The sequence below is a fragment of the Armigeres subalbatus genome, chromosome 2 (assembly GCF_024139115.2).
Source record: "Armigeres subalbatus isolate Guangzhou_Male chromosome 2, GZ_Asu_2, whole genome shotgun sequence".
NCBI classification, from domain to species: Eukaryota; Metazoa; Arthropoda; class Insecta; order Diptera; family Culicidae; genus Armigeres; species Armigeres subalbatus.
This window is the reverse complement of record NC_085140.1, coordinates 90,444,142-90,458,352: the sequence shown is the minus strand read 5'-3', so window position 1 is coordinate 90,458,352 and position 14,211 is coordinate 90,444,142. Positions and strand designations below refer to the sequence as shown.

Sequence of the window (14,211 nt, the reverse complement as noted above, 5' to 3'; positions counted from 1 at the left end):
TCCACCTCGCCCGCTGTGAACCTCGCCTTTTTGTTCCCGTCAGATCGCTGTCGAGAACCATTTTCACCGGATTACTGTCCGACATTCTGGCTACGTGCTCGACCAACCGCAGTATTCCGATTTTCGCGGTGTGAACGATGGATGGATCTCCCAACAGCTGAATATTTATTTATTTATTCAAACTAAGGCCGAAGTGGCCTGTGCGGTATATAAGAGTCTTCTCCATTCGGCTCGGTCCATGGCTACACGTCGCCAACCACGCAGTCTACGGAGGGTCCGCAAGTCATCTTCCACCTGATCGATCCACCTTGCCCGCTGCGCATTTCGACTTTATGTGCTCGTCGGATCGTTGTCGAGAACCATTTTCACCGGGTTACTGTCCGACATTCTGGCTACGTGCCCGGCCCACCGCAGTCGTTCGATTTTCGCGGTGTGAACGATGGATGGTTCTTCCAACAGCTGATGCAACTCGTGGTTCATTCGTCTCCTCCACGTACCGTCCGCCATCTGCACCCCACCATAGATGGTACGCAGCACTTTCCTTTCGAAAACTCCAAGTGCGCGTTGGTCCTCCACGATCATCGTCCAGGTCTCGTGTCCGTACAGGACTACCGGTGTAATGAGCGTTTTGTAGATTGTCAGTTTGGTACGGCGGCGAACTCTATACTTGCGGAGTCCAAAGTACGTACGATTTCCAGCCACTATGCGTCTCCGAATTTCTCTGCTGGTGTCATTTTCGGCAGTCACCAGTGAGCCCAAGTACACAAATTCTTCTACCACCTCGATTTCGTCACCACCGATACCAACTCGCGGTGGGTGGCTCACATTGTCGTCTCTTGAACCTCTTCCTATCATGTACTTTGTCTTCGACGTGTTGATGACTAGTCCGATCCGCTTAGCTTCAGTCTGATGTAGGTTTCCTCCACCTTCTTAAAGTTACGTGTCATAATATCTATGTCGTCGGCGAAGCCAAATAGCTTGACGGACTTATTGAAAATTGTACCACTCGTGTTAATACCTGCTCTTCGTATTACCCCTTCCAAAGCGATGTTGAATAGCAGACACGAAAGACCATCAGCTTGCCGTAACCCTCTGCGCGTTTCGAAGGGACTCGAGAATGCCCCTGAAACTCGAACTACGCACATCACCCGATCCATCGTCGCTTTGATCAACCGTGTCAGTTTATAAAGAAATCCGTATTCGTGCATTAGCTGCCATAGCTGGTCTCGATCGATTGTATCATATGCGGCTTTGAAGTCGATGAATAGATGATGTGTGGGCACGTTGTATTCGCGGCATTTCTGCAGTACTTGGCGAATGGCGAACACCTGGTCCGTGGTGGAGCGTTCGCCCATAAAACCCGCCTGGTACTGCCCCACGAACTCGCTTGCAGTCGGTGCTAGTCGACGGCATAAAATTTGGGAGAGTACCTTGTAGGCGGCGTTCAGCAATGTGATTGCGCGGTAGTTGCTACAATCTAGCTTATCTTCCTTTTTGTAGATGGGACACACGATACCTTCCATCCACTCCTGCGGCAAAACTTCCTCCTCCCAAATCTTGATAATGACCTAGTGCAGCGCTCTAGCCAGTGCATCACCACCGTGTTTAAATAGCTCGCCTGGTAGTTGGTCAACCCCAGGGGCTATGTTGTTCTTCAGCCGGCCAATCTCCTCCTGGATTTCCTGGAGATCCGGAGGCGGTAAAATTATGTCCTGCGCGCGTTCTCCCAGGTCCATCACCATACCGCCATCTTCGTCTGCCACATCGCTATTCAGATGTTCTTCGTAATGCTGCCGCCACCTTTGGATCACCTCACGCTCCACTATGGGGGATCCCCATACAAGCGAGCGGTCAAAAATAAAATTGGACTTTTAAAGTGATTTTCCACTTAGTTTTAGCTGTGTATGGTCGAAATAGCATGAATATACAATTTCCAACCCCCCCCCCTTTGGGGATCGTCTATGAATTACGTAATTATTTTTTTCATAGGTTCGATTAACGTGACAAAGCAAACCTATTTGGGAAGTTGAAATTTCGTGCGTTTTCTTAAGGAGAAGGAAGGGGCTGTACAAAACTAAGTTCAGCAATTTATGGACATTATGGCGGCGATCATGTTAAATGACATTAATTTCATGACATTCCGTGATATTTTTGTTCTCACTCTCATGCCTCACAATTTGTATTTAGAACAATTTGTTTGACAAAGTACTAGGATCTGAAGGATCATAAAGCATTAAATGTTAATCAAATAATCAGAATTGAAAATAACTTTTGAAAAAGGGTATTAGCAAATTAGAAATCGCAATCCCATGACATTTTTACGTGTACAAGTTATTCAAAAATGAGATTAATATATTCTCAAAAATGTGGACATTCATTGTGGAATGTAAGAATGCTCCATTCTTCCGAAAAGCAAAATTCTTTTAATTTAAATAACAACACTATTTGAATTACTTTTGATTTGTTTTCATGATTTCTACAAGTTATATACAGCATCATTCTTTTCTGTGTCAAGGTTTAAGTCTTCAATGATATTTTCTTCAATTCCATCAACGATGGAAGATGAGATAAATTCATCTAAAGTATTAGAAGATAAAGAACTTTTGAAAATCTTCAAATATTACAAAATTACGCATGGAATAAGAATAACTAAGTGAAACAGTTTTTTCCAACGTCTCCTCGTTATCCAAATCGAGCTTAAAATGGATCTGATTCATGTAAGGCACGAAGGAAAATGTCAACATTTGCCTCTCTTGATCATTTTCTTGCATTATGAGTTCTAAATTTCTTCAACTGTTTATATTGACTTTCCGCTGGTTGTTCAGCCAGTGAACCTCAAAGTGTAGATGAGTGAATAAATATTTCCCTACCATTAGCCAGACATTCATGAACACTAGCAGGAATTTCATACGCTCCGTTCTAACTAAGATATTGTTCGTCTTTACTTTTGCAATAAACATGTCGGGAATTATTGATTCCAGGAGATTTATAAATATTTACATATTATGAAATCTCATATTTAGTTCTCCATCAGTAGCTAATGAATAGCTCAGAAAATTAGGTTTAGAGAATGACTCAAACCACTCAAGCCCCAAACGCATTTCAGCGGAATGGCGACGGAAACGGTAAAATTTGACAGGAAATATATGAGCGAACTGTTAAATCCTTCCGTTACCGTTGTGCTGCATTGCATTGGGGGTTTTATTCATTTACTCCTTTGAAAAGTTAATTAAATGAGCTCAAATGGTTATAAATAAAGTCGAAGTTATTACCAATAAATGTATTTTGACCATACCCTTTGAGCGCATAGTTCAGTCTGACCCATTTTCAATAGGAAACGATGGGACTAGATTTCCCGTCGAATGAAACTTGTTGCGAGAAAATCGGACACAAATAAGTGTCTAAATGGCGATTGCGTTCTTTTGCGCACATACATACAGACGCGCATGCACACACATACAGACATCACCTCAATTCTTCGCGCTGAGTTAGTTGATATATACCACTAGGGGTCTCCGGGCCTTCTATCAAACATTCGTTTTTGGAATGAGCATTAACCTTGGAGTACGAGAGAGGCAAAACACGGTAAAAAAACAAATGAAAAAAATCAGAGTGACTTAACTCTGTTAATTGCAAATACTGGCAAGAAATTCTTTCGGGACATTTTAGTCGAAGCTTTGTCCTTGATGTGTATCATAAAAGAACCCGGGATTCCTGAGGAAAAAAGTTCTTCACTATCAAAGTTGAAAATAGCGTCGTTTTTGAAAAAATATTGCTTCCGCATTTTTTTCAATTTTTTTCACAGTGTAACCATTAGTTTTTGCACACCATTTAAAAGCTTATACAATAACCTTTGTAATGATGTATTAACATTGAAGAAAAACATTTAAAAATATTTCAATAAATAGTTGAAAATAAAATATTTTTTCAGAAAATTTGCTAACTTTTTTACCCATTTCTGACTTTGCCACCTTATATCTTTGGAACTAGTGCACCTAGAGACTTCAAATTCAGAATTTCTCTTAATTAGAGTATTGACAATGGAGAGAAAATATTTTAAAATAATTCGGAAGACATGACATTTTCGATTAATGACCGCCCGAAATCCTATAGTGCGCTCGTTCGTAAGAACGTTCCCGTTTATGTCCTTGCACATATCAGGCTGTGGCACGTGGCCCTTACGTGAACGGTTCAACTTCTCATAGAACTTTCGTGTGTTATTAGCGCGGTATAGTTGCTCCGTCTCTTTTCGGTCTCGATCTTCCTGCTGGCGCTTTTTCCTCCGGAAAATCGAGTTTTGTCTGTTCCGCACCTGTTTATATCGTGCCCCGTTCGCCCTCGTGCGGTGTTGCCGCAATCTCGCCCATGCTCGCCCCTTTCGAAAGTCTTGTCTTCCTTTTTAGTCTGGTGTATAGGCATCTTCTCAAAGTTACGTGTCATAATATCAATGTCGTCGGCGAAACCAAATAGGTGAACGGACTTCGTGAGAATCGCACCACTCGTGTCAATCCCTGCCCTTCGTATCACTCCCTTCAAAGCAAAGACCATCACCTTGCCGTAACACTCTGCGCATTTCAAAGGGACTCGAGAATGTCTGAAACTAGTACTACGTGCATTACCCAATCCATCGTCGCTTTGAACAACCTTATCAGTTTATCCGAAAATTCGTATTTGTGCATTAGAAGTGAGCTGATCGATTATATAATATGTGGCTTTGAAGTCTCAAGTGCGATGTGTATTTTCTTTCAACGCGGTAAAAAAAACGTACGTGTTCAGGTACGTATACTTATTGACACAAGTTGTTATTTAAAACTCAAAGGTGCAGCCCAATCGGGTTGTACGCAAAGGTGACGTAGGACTACGTAGCTATACGAAATGGATGGTACTTGCCATCATAATTTGTGACTCTTCATTAACATTGAGCAAACTGCTCGCAGGTCAACTGAATCAAGAAGCCGAATAGTAGCTTCCTCTTGGATATACATTAAGTCTCCAACCGTGGAAAAGGATTAAAATCTTTAAAATTGTCCCGAAGAACAAATGATGTAGGCAAAAATAGCTTTCAGCGTAACTCCTCAAACGCCGGTGACGTTGAGCAAAATTTACAATAAACGCGGTTGTAGATAATTTTCAGACCAGCGCATTTCTCTAGGTACGAGCTTTAGGATAAGCTTCTTAGGTCCGCAGTGGTTAAAAGCTTACATAAAGCAGAATTTGTGTTGAGCCTGCGTACTGATTGGTATATTTGTGCTAGACTTTTTTCATCTTAGACTACAACCACCATCAGATAATGCTTTGACAAGCTTTAGTACTGAGTTGTAGTTTGGTTTGATAAAACCAAAGGAGAAGCCTCTTGATATAAAGTGGTTATCGACCCATCATGATAAGCGCGAAATGAAATTTAATCTATAAACTACTTGAATTTGATTAGATCAAATACTCTGTTTTAAGAAATTATTACCAAGTGAGCCATGTAGAGTATCTTCAGACTTATCACTTGATGTGAACTGAATATTTGCACGTGTTTGTACTTGAGACCATTTTCGATTCTATATAACCAGCAGTTTATTGCTGCCGAATCCTTTTCTCCATATTATCACGTTAGTGAAAGCAAACTTGTTGCGAACAATGAAAGCATTTCTCGTATTGCTTTTGGCCACCGCCATTTCCGGTGCAGTTGTTCCATACCCTTCCAACAGAATTGTCGGAGGGGGATTCGTCCAGAGTATAACACAGTTTCCTTACCAGGTTGCCCTGTTCGAGATTGGTCAGTTCAAGTGTGGCGGGTCCATCATCGCGGAGAAGTGGGTTTTAACGGCAGCCCACTGCATCACACAATTGGATGGCAGGTAGGATCGATTCATCGGTTTGTCAATCGTGATAATTTTTATTAATCTGCTGATCGTCCAAAAATAGCATAACACCAATTGATAACTTGAAACTGCAGATTGGATCAACTCACCTGCACCTTGGAGGCAAATCAGTGAAACCCTCCAAGATAATCCCTCATGAGGACTACCCCAAAATAAGGTACGACATCGCACTGATTGAGCTGAAGGAACCGCTCGTTTTCGATGAGACAATTCAGAAGCTTGAACTTTATCGCGGTGATTTACCAGTCAATGCAACAGTCACGATTTCCGGCCATGGTAAAACCGGCAACGATGAGCCAATCTCCGAGATGCTCAAATTCAACACGATGACCATCATGAGCGAGGAGGACTGTCTCAACGAAATGGTCAACTCCGGATGGAAGAATATTATTTGCTTGAACAATGCCGCTGACAACGGAGCTTGTACGGGAGATTCCGGAAGCGCCGCCGTCTACGAAGGAAAGCAGATTGGTGTGGCTAACTTTGTGCGGGGCAACTGTGGAACCATCAAACCGGATGGGTATGCGTTCGTGCCGTTCTTTATCGACTGGATTGAAAAAACAATGGCGGAGTAGTGTGGTAATAAAAACATGTACTTTACTCAGTGGGTGACCGATGTCGGTGACGTATATCAACACCCTATTCTGAAAATAACTTTTTAGTATTCTGCACAGATAATCCGGAACCCTTAAGCAATGCAGGGTCAGCTTAAATCAAGTGTAATCAATGCGCAGTACCTAATACCTCGCCTATTCAAACTACGCGCTACCTTTGCCGTTTCCGTTACCGACCGAATTGCTTCGATATTAGAACAGTCTTTACAGAAACCATACTGGTTGCTAAATACGCCATCAGCACACCCCGTATAGTCCGACAATCTATTCAGGATCACCCTCTCTAGCAACTTCCCAGCCTTGTCGAGTAGGCAAATTGGTCTGTATGCCGAAGAATCTCCCGGCGGTTTGCTTGGATTCGGCAATAGCACCAATTTCTGCCGTTTTCAACGGTCTGGGAAGTTTCCTTCACCCAGGCATCGTTGGATATCTGAATCAGCAAGAATGGCCTGTTAAAGGACCATATTGTGAATACCATCCAGACCTGGTGCTTTATTGAGCTTAAGTTTTATTGCAGCTACGATAAGCTCCTCGTTAGTCACTAGCAGCGGTACCACGTCGACTAACTCGTACGGTGTAGCGGGCCAGTTCTATGATTCATGTTTCGGAAACAACACTTCTAATATTCTGGCCAACATCTCTGAGGATCTCTCAGGAGGCGTGCTGTTTGTCCTAGCCATCACTATCCTGTATGGGGTGTTATTGGCCATTCTGCACAGCTGCTCAAAGCAGACTCTCTTGCTACATTTTATCTCGTAGTTTAGAGCTCTACTCGCTGACTGGAATACCCGAAGTCCATCGACACTTTCAGCGTCTGTTCTAGCACGAAGCAACATTGAGGGTTTTATACTGCTCAGCTATTGAAAGATAGATAAAAACTAATGAATTATAATTTCACTTTGATTGCCAAATTGTTCGTCTATCGCAAGGATAATCGATAAATTGCTTAAAAGAAGGGCTGCCGTTAAAATCATAAGTGTTCCATTTTACTAATTTATTCTCATACTAAGGCCGGAGGTTCCTTAGCAATACAAGTCTTCTCCTTACAATCCATGGCTGTACGTCGCCAACCACGCAATCTACGGAGGGTGCGCAAAACGTCTTCCACCTAATCAATCCACCTTGCTTGCTGCACACCTCGTCATATTGTGCCCGTCAGATCGTTGCGAGAATCACTTTAGCGGATTGCTGTCCAACATTCTGGTTACGTACCCGGCCCACTACAGTCTTTCGATTTTCGCGGTGGGAACTTTGTGAAGTACGTTTTTTTTCTTACACACGGTGGGCCACAAAAAAATGGTGGTGGAAACTTCCAATACTAATTCAGTAAGCATACACGTGGGATTCATTTTTTGTTAATCCATCAATAAATTAATGTGATGACGACGGCACTGTGAATTGCCGTGAAAGAATTTTTGCCAATCCGTGTTTCCCGATAAACTATTATGATGATTCTATATGGCTTTTTGGGTAACAGTGATTGTGTTACAGTAGATTTGAATGATCAGTTATGTCATTCAAATGGAATAGAACAAGAAAATATGGAAACACTTTGTAAAAAATCCAATACAAAATTTATTAAGATTTGGGGCCTTTTATTTTAAAACAAAGAATCAAATCATACAAGAGTTGAATAACATTCTTTTCTGCTGTTATTAATTAAAGACTGGAAAATTGTTGCATTAAGGTGGTTATACAACAAAGCCACAAATCGGCCATCTTGGAAACCACGTGCTTTTTCTAGTGATTTTTCAAGAGCACAAATTGAGAGAACCACAACGCGCATGGGGATGAAACATTCGTAGATCGTTTCCTTACTCATGCTAAACAATCGACTTTAATTTCAGCATTGTACGGCAATTATTACGCTAGATTTGAATATTTGATAATAGGAGTAGAAACTCGTGTGGTGAATTTAAAATGGTGGAAATCAAACATCGACCTGTTAGGCAAAGTTGTAGAAAAACCTTCGCACTTGAAGTTCACCATACAACGCATTTTAAAATTTAGCCTCTGGATTGAGTTATTGATAAACTACTAAATGATCGAACGCAGATTACTAAATGAACGATAACATCCTTGGTCAGACCTTTCTTGAATGACCTAATGATTGCGGGTAAAAGAGACAAAGGTTAAAATAAACAAATCTGCTGAAGGTATATTAGCTATTTAATTAATGCCTGATAGGTTGCCTTGGTTCGGCAGATGCAAACGCACTGCATATTGTGATTTTTGTGTTGGCCAATCATCGGCGTGAAATACGAAATTCGGCGGCGTGGGGCCAACCGGCGTATGGCGCGCCGCCGACACCTTCACCGGCGTCGGCGTACGTCAATAAGTGTCGGCGGCGGCGCACAGATCTAGAGGTGTGCGCCGTCGCGCCACGCTGCCGCCGCCGACAGTTTTTGGCACGCCGCCGCCGACATTTTTGTTTCGGCGCGCCGCTGTTTTAAATTTTCCACGCCGCTGATCTATAATTTTCCACGCCGATTGAAATTTGAGGAAATACGCAAAATTTTCAGTGAAAATTCCGAAGATTCAGTAAAATTTCCGTATGATTTGCTGATAGATCTCTACAACATCACGTTGAAACTCCAGTGAATTTTTCGTTAAGATACCAATGATTTTAAGGAAAATTCCAAACAATTCCTTGTTACAATTTCGAAAAGCTCTCCGTAAACACTAAGTGAAACTTCGTGTGATAATTGCTATGAATTTCCCTTTTAAATCCAAAAAACCTCATAGAAAATGAATTTTTGAACGGAAAAAAATCGTTGAAAGTTGTTAGGCCGAATATGCCGTTTAACTGAAAAGACTATTTGGTAGAAGCCTACCTGAGCAAAACTTGAGAGCAAATCGATAACTTGTTTTAATGTCAGTTCAATCAAAGGTAATTGCCTATTTACGGGGATTAAACCACCCGACTTGGACGTTAATTTACAATGTTATGAAAATTCATATGTGAATATGTACGTTATGTGGAAGATATTGATTTGGAAAATGTATTGGAGGTAACCACTTTCCCTTCGATGAGACTCGAACCCATGACCCTACAGTACGCTAGACTGGTGCTTTAACCAACTAAGCTACGAAGAACCTCCGTCGGCCTTCGCAACCTAGCGGCTACTGAATGAGCTCGAGATTCCCAAACTGGACGCATAATCAAATCACTAGCAATCCATTTATCAAGCCAATACTTCCACATGTGTATTGTACACGTCCACATTAGAGGAGCGTGAGTATTTAGAATGTCTGGCGGCTATACACATTCTTCATCAGCAACGGTACTGATCAAGTGAGGTTGTGTAATGTTAATGTTGGTTTCCGATAATAAAAAAAAGCACACCGTTTGATGTCATATCATTCAATTTAGTAATATACAGCAAAAAGGGATAAAAATGTGTAATCAATCATGATGATTTATATGTGAAAGCAAATTATGAATCAATTCGATGTCAAAATCAAAATATGTTTTTAATATGCTCTCATTATGTTTTCAGACTTTGCTAGGGTATCTAGCCTAAAGTTATTTGGCCGAGAATGTCATTTAGTCAAACAGTTGCTTTGGCTGAAAAAAAAGGTTGGCCATATAGCTTAATAGCCGAATATGTCCTTTGGCCGAAATAGTCGTTTGGTCAAAAGTGTCGTTCGGCTGAATTGGTCATTTTCACCTAAAAAAATTGATGAACTTCCCCAGAAAATTCTTCCAGTTTTTCCAGAATATTCATTTAGAAATTATTTTCAGATTTTCCACGGGAACTACGGGAGTTTTGAGAACTCTTTGAAATTACCAAGAGGAGATCTTTTTCCAGTTGAGATATTTTAGTTACAAGATAAAGATTGTCGCTGTCGTCGCTGTCCGAAACATCCTTTGCTTGCGAAGATAGGGTGCTAGCCAAGTACTGTTTAGCAAAAATAACATTTAACGGTAACTATTATCAGGTCACAATTTGTTTGACCGGAAATGTAGTTTGGCCTAAAGCGACGTACAGCTAAAAGGAGCATTTGTGAAAAGTTGTTAGCCGTGACAGGCCATTTAGCTGAAAATGCCGTTCGGCCGAAATAGTCGTTTGACCGAATAGATCATCTGACCAAAAATGTCTTTCGGTAAGAATTGTCATTTGGCAGAAAGCGCCATTTGGCCAAAAAATGTCCTTTCTGCAACTTCTTTCAAAAGTGTCGTTCGGCTGAATTGATCATTTAGCTAAAAATGACGTTTAGCCAAACAGGTCATTTGACAGAAAATGCCGTTAACCTTCCGGGACTCGCTTGGTTCTGAACCGTTCACGCAGTTCCGCTTCTGTTGTGAACAAGAAGCGTGCTTTTTTCGAAGGTGTTGTACTTTTTACAATGGCGCGAGTCCCCGAAGATTAACCGAAAGGGTTGTTTTGCCGAATGGCCAAATTACCAGTTCTTCTGAATGTCCGGCTGTATGTCGCTTCCGGTCAAACTACATTTTTGGTCAAACCATTTTCGAGCTCAACAGTTTCGTTCAATTCAGTTTAATGGGATTTGGCTAGAGGGCTTAAAAGCCAGTATCGACTTAAAAAGCAGATAGGTTACGAAATTTTGTTCAACGGTCTTTCGACAAAAAGGCCTTTTCGCCGTAAATGTCATTAGGCCAAACGGATGGATATTTTTGACTAAATTACCCGTTCAGTTATTGAAATTTGGCCATATGCCGTTGGCCCAAACGATATTTTCGGACAAATGGCCCATTCTGTCAAACGATCATTTCGGACAAACCACCCGTTAGGGTAAATGACTTTCACGGCCAAATTACGAAATCAGGCGTATGTCGCTTTCGGCTAATGGTATTTCTCAAGGATTTCTAATGGACAATACACTAGTCGTTCGATAACTGCAACACGTTTTAGTATAAGTTAGCGAATGCCGTTCGATAACTGCGACGCATTATAGACATCAAACGATTATCAAATGATAATCAAATTTTTTCAGCAGTGAGCACGCGTGTTAGCAAAAAGAAGCGACGAGATTGGTGCTGTTTTTCTTTGTTTTGCGATGAGATGAATATATGTGATATGTGAACAGTTCAGTTCAGTTCAGTGAAATGGAACAGTTCCCCTACATCAAGCTGTGGACAAAAAAGGAGTTACTTTTCTGTTGATGCTAGATTATTCAAAAGCATTCCACACAATGGATTATTTTTTCAGAACAGTTTAGAATCTTCATTCAGAACAAAATGAAAATTGAAAATAAAAAATTTGTTTTCCAAACAATGCTTTAAAAAATCGTAGATGTATGCATAGGTAGCTTTCAGCGTAACGTCTCAAACGCCGCTGACGTTGACCAAAATTTACAATAAACGCGGCCGCCGACAATTTTCAGACTGGCGCATTTCTCTAGGTATGAACTTTAGGTTAGGCTAAGCTTCTTAGGTCGAAAGTGGTTGAAAGCTTACATAAAGCAGCATTTGTGTTGAGCCTGCGTACTGATTGGTATATTTGTGTTAAACTTTTTTTTATCTTGGACTACAACCACCATCAGATAATGCTTTGACAAGCTTTAGTATTGAGTTGTGGTTTGGTTTGATAAAAGCAAAGAAGAAGCCTATTGATACAAAGTGGTTATCGCCCCATCTTTGCCCAATGATAAGCGCGAAATGAAATTTAATCTGTAAACTACTTGAATTTGATTAGATCAAATACTTTGAATCGATTCCTTTTCAAGAAATTATTACGAAGTGAGCATCAGGCTTATCACTTGATGTGAACTGCATCGTTGCACGTGTTTGTACTTGAGACCATTTTTGATTCTATATAACCAGCAGTTTATTGCTGCCGAACCTCTTTTTCCATATTATCACGTTAGTGAAAGCAAACTTGTTGCGAGCAATGAAAGCATTTCTCGTATTGCTTTTGGCCACCGCCATTTCCGGTGCAGTTGTTCCATCCTCTTCCAACAGAATCGTCGGAGGAGGATTCGTCCAGAGCATAACACAGTTTCCCTACCAGGTTGCCCTGTTCGAGATTGGTCAGTTCAAGTGTGGCGGGTCCATCATCGCGGAGAAGTGGGTTTTAACGGCTGCCCACTGCATCACACAATTGGATGGCAGGTAGGATCGATTTAATGGTTTGTCAATCGTGATAATTTTATTAATCTGCTGATCGTCCCGAAATAGCATCACACCAATTGATGACTTGAAACTGCAGATTGGATCACCTCACCTGCACCTTGGAGGCAAAGCAGTGAAACCGTCCAAGATAATCCCTCATGAGGACTACCCCAAAATAAGGTACGACATCGCACTGATTGAGCTGCAGGAATCGCTCGTTTTCGATGAGACGATTCAGAAGGTTGAGCTTTATCGCGGCGATTTACCAGTCAATGCAACAGTCACAATTTCCGGCCATGGTAAAACCGGCAACGATGAGCCGATCTCCGAAATGCTCAAATTCAACACGATGACCATCATGAGCGAGGGGGAATGTTTCAACGAAATTGTCAACTCCGGATGGAAGAAGATTATTTGCTTGAACAATGCCGCCGAGAACGGAGCTTGTACGGGAGATTCCGGAAGCGCCGCCGTCTACGAAGGAAAGCAGATTGGTGTGGCCAACTTTGTGCTGGGAAAGTGTGGAACCATCAAACCGGATGGGTATGCGTTCGTACCGTTCTTTGTTGACTGGATTGAAAAAACAATGGCAGAGTAGGAGTGTGGCAATAAAAACGTGAACTTTACTCAGTGGGTTTGCTCTTTGTAGGGTTTTGTCTTTTTGTATATTTTTGCCTTTCTAGAGGCTATAGGATCATTCTAAACCCGAACTTTTGACAGAAGCTAATAGTGTTATATACCAGCTCAACGAGTTGACGTGATGTCGGCATGTGCGTATGCATGCATGTGTTGTATGTATGCTTTATGGTTATGTACTACTGTTACTGCTTTGCTGGTTCGCAGTAACCAATTCCCGTTATCCTTCCGGGACTCGCACCGTTGTAAATCATGAAAATCAACATAGCTGTACATATGCACTACATGCATTTTGATATAATAACAGCGTTCACTTTAAACTAGCAATGTTATCCTCAGATCTCAATCTTATTAACTACTCACCTTATTTTCTGACGACATAATCATCCTCAATTATGTACCTCATTCACTGTATGTCGCATCCCGTAAAACTTCGGTAACGGAATGCACACGCTTATTTAAACACGTGCCGTATCCCTCAATCACCATCCATCTGTGGAAGGAACGCTGAATGGTAGCTTGGCAGTTGGCACCCACGTGCTAACAATTCAGACAATTTGCCGTTCAAGGTACACACAAATTCAACGTTTGTCCCGCCACGCGCCATTTCACAGGCAGCTTATTCAGAGCTGGTTTTTGGCTGATGGCTATAAGTTGATGAGTTGTTTGCCTTTTGTCTCTCCGTTGTAGCAGTAAAGAATTTTTGATGAATCTTTTCTTCGGAAAATGCACTGAGCTGTGGCAACGGTTTCCCGCCATGAATGCAAATACGACGGATCCGTACCGGCTCTGGACGTCCAGGGTATGACCAGGAGAAGCGAACGCAGTTCGTTTGCTTTTCGTGCACCCGGACCAACCATGTTTTACCGAGTGCATTGCGATGGGGTCTTCAGTTAGCACTGCTAGCAAAGGCGCAAGATTGTCAATGCGAAGATGGTTAGTTAAAACCCCTTTCAGTCTAGGATGTTTTCAGGGGGGAAACATTCTTGACTTTCTAGGCATTGTGCAAGTT

The 14,211-nt window shown here is 41.6% G+C and overlaps 1 protein-coding gene across 1 annotated transcript; it reads left to right on the top strand.

Annotated features, from left to right (window-relative positions):
• Window positions 1-5,596: 5,596 nt before the first annotated feature.
• Window positions 5,597-13,189, top strand: LOC134209086 (serine protease 48-like). The gene is made up of 4 exons (XM_062685065.1): window positions 5,597-5,849; window positions 5,917-6,444; window positions 12,261-12,563; window positions 12,630-13,189. Exons 1-4 carry the CDS (start codon window positions 5,629-5,631, stop codon window positions 13,159-13,161), a joined length of 1,584 nt encoding a protein of 527 aa, XP_062541049.1. The 5' UTR covers window positions 5,597-5,628; the 3' UTR covers window positions 13,162-13,189.
• Window positions 13,190-14,211: the final 1,022 nt, after the last annotated feature.

Bases quoted from the DNA above. Each gene is read 5' to 3' on its own strand.
- LOC134209086 (XM_062685065.1), top strand. From the start codon at position 5,629: ATGAAAGCATTTCTCGTATTGCTTTTGGCCACCGCCATTTCCGGTGCA. The intron at 5,850-5,916 runs GTAGGATCGATT...GTCCAAAAATAG, and splicing joins ATCACACAATTGGATGGCAG to CATAACACCAATTGATAACT. The intron at 12,564-12,629 runs GTAGGATCGATT...GTCCCGAAATAG, and splicing joins ATCACACAATTGGATGGCAG to CATCACACCAATTGATGACT.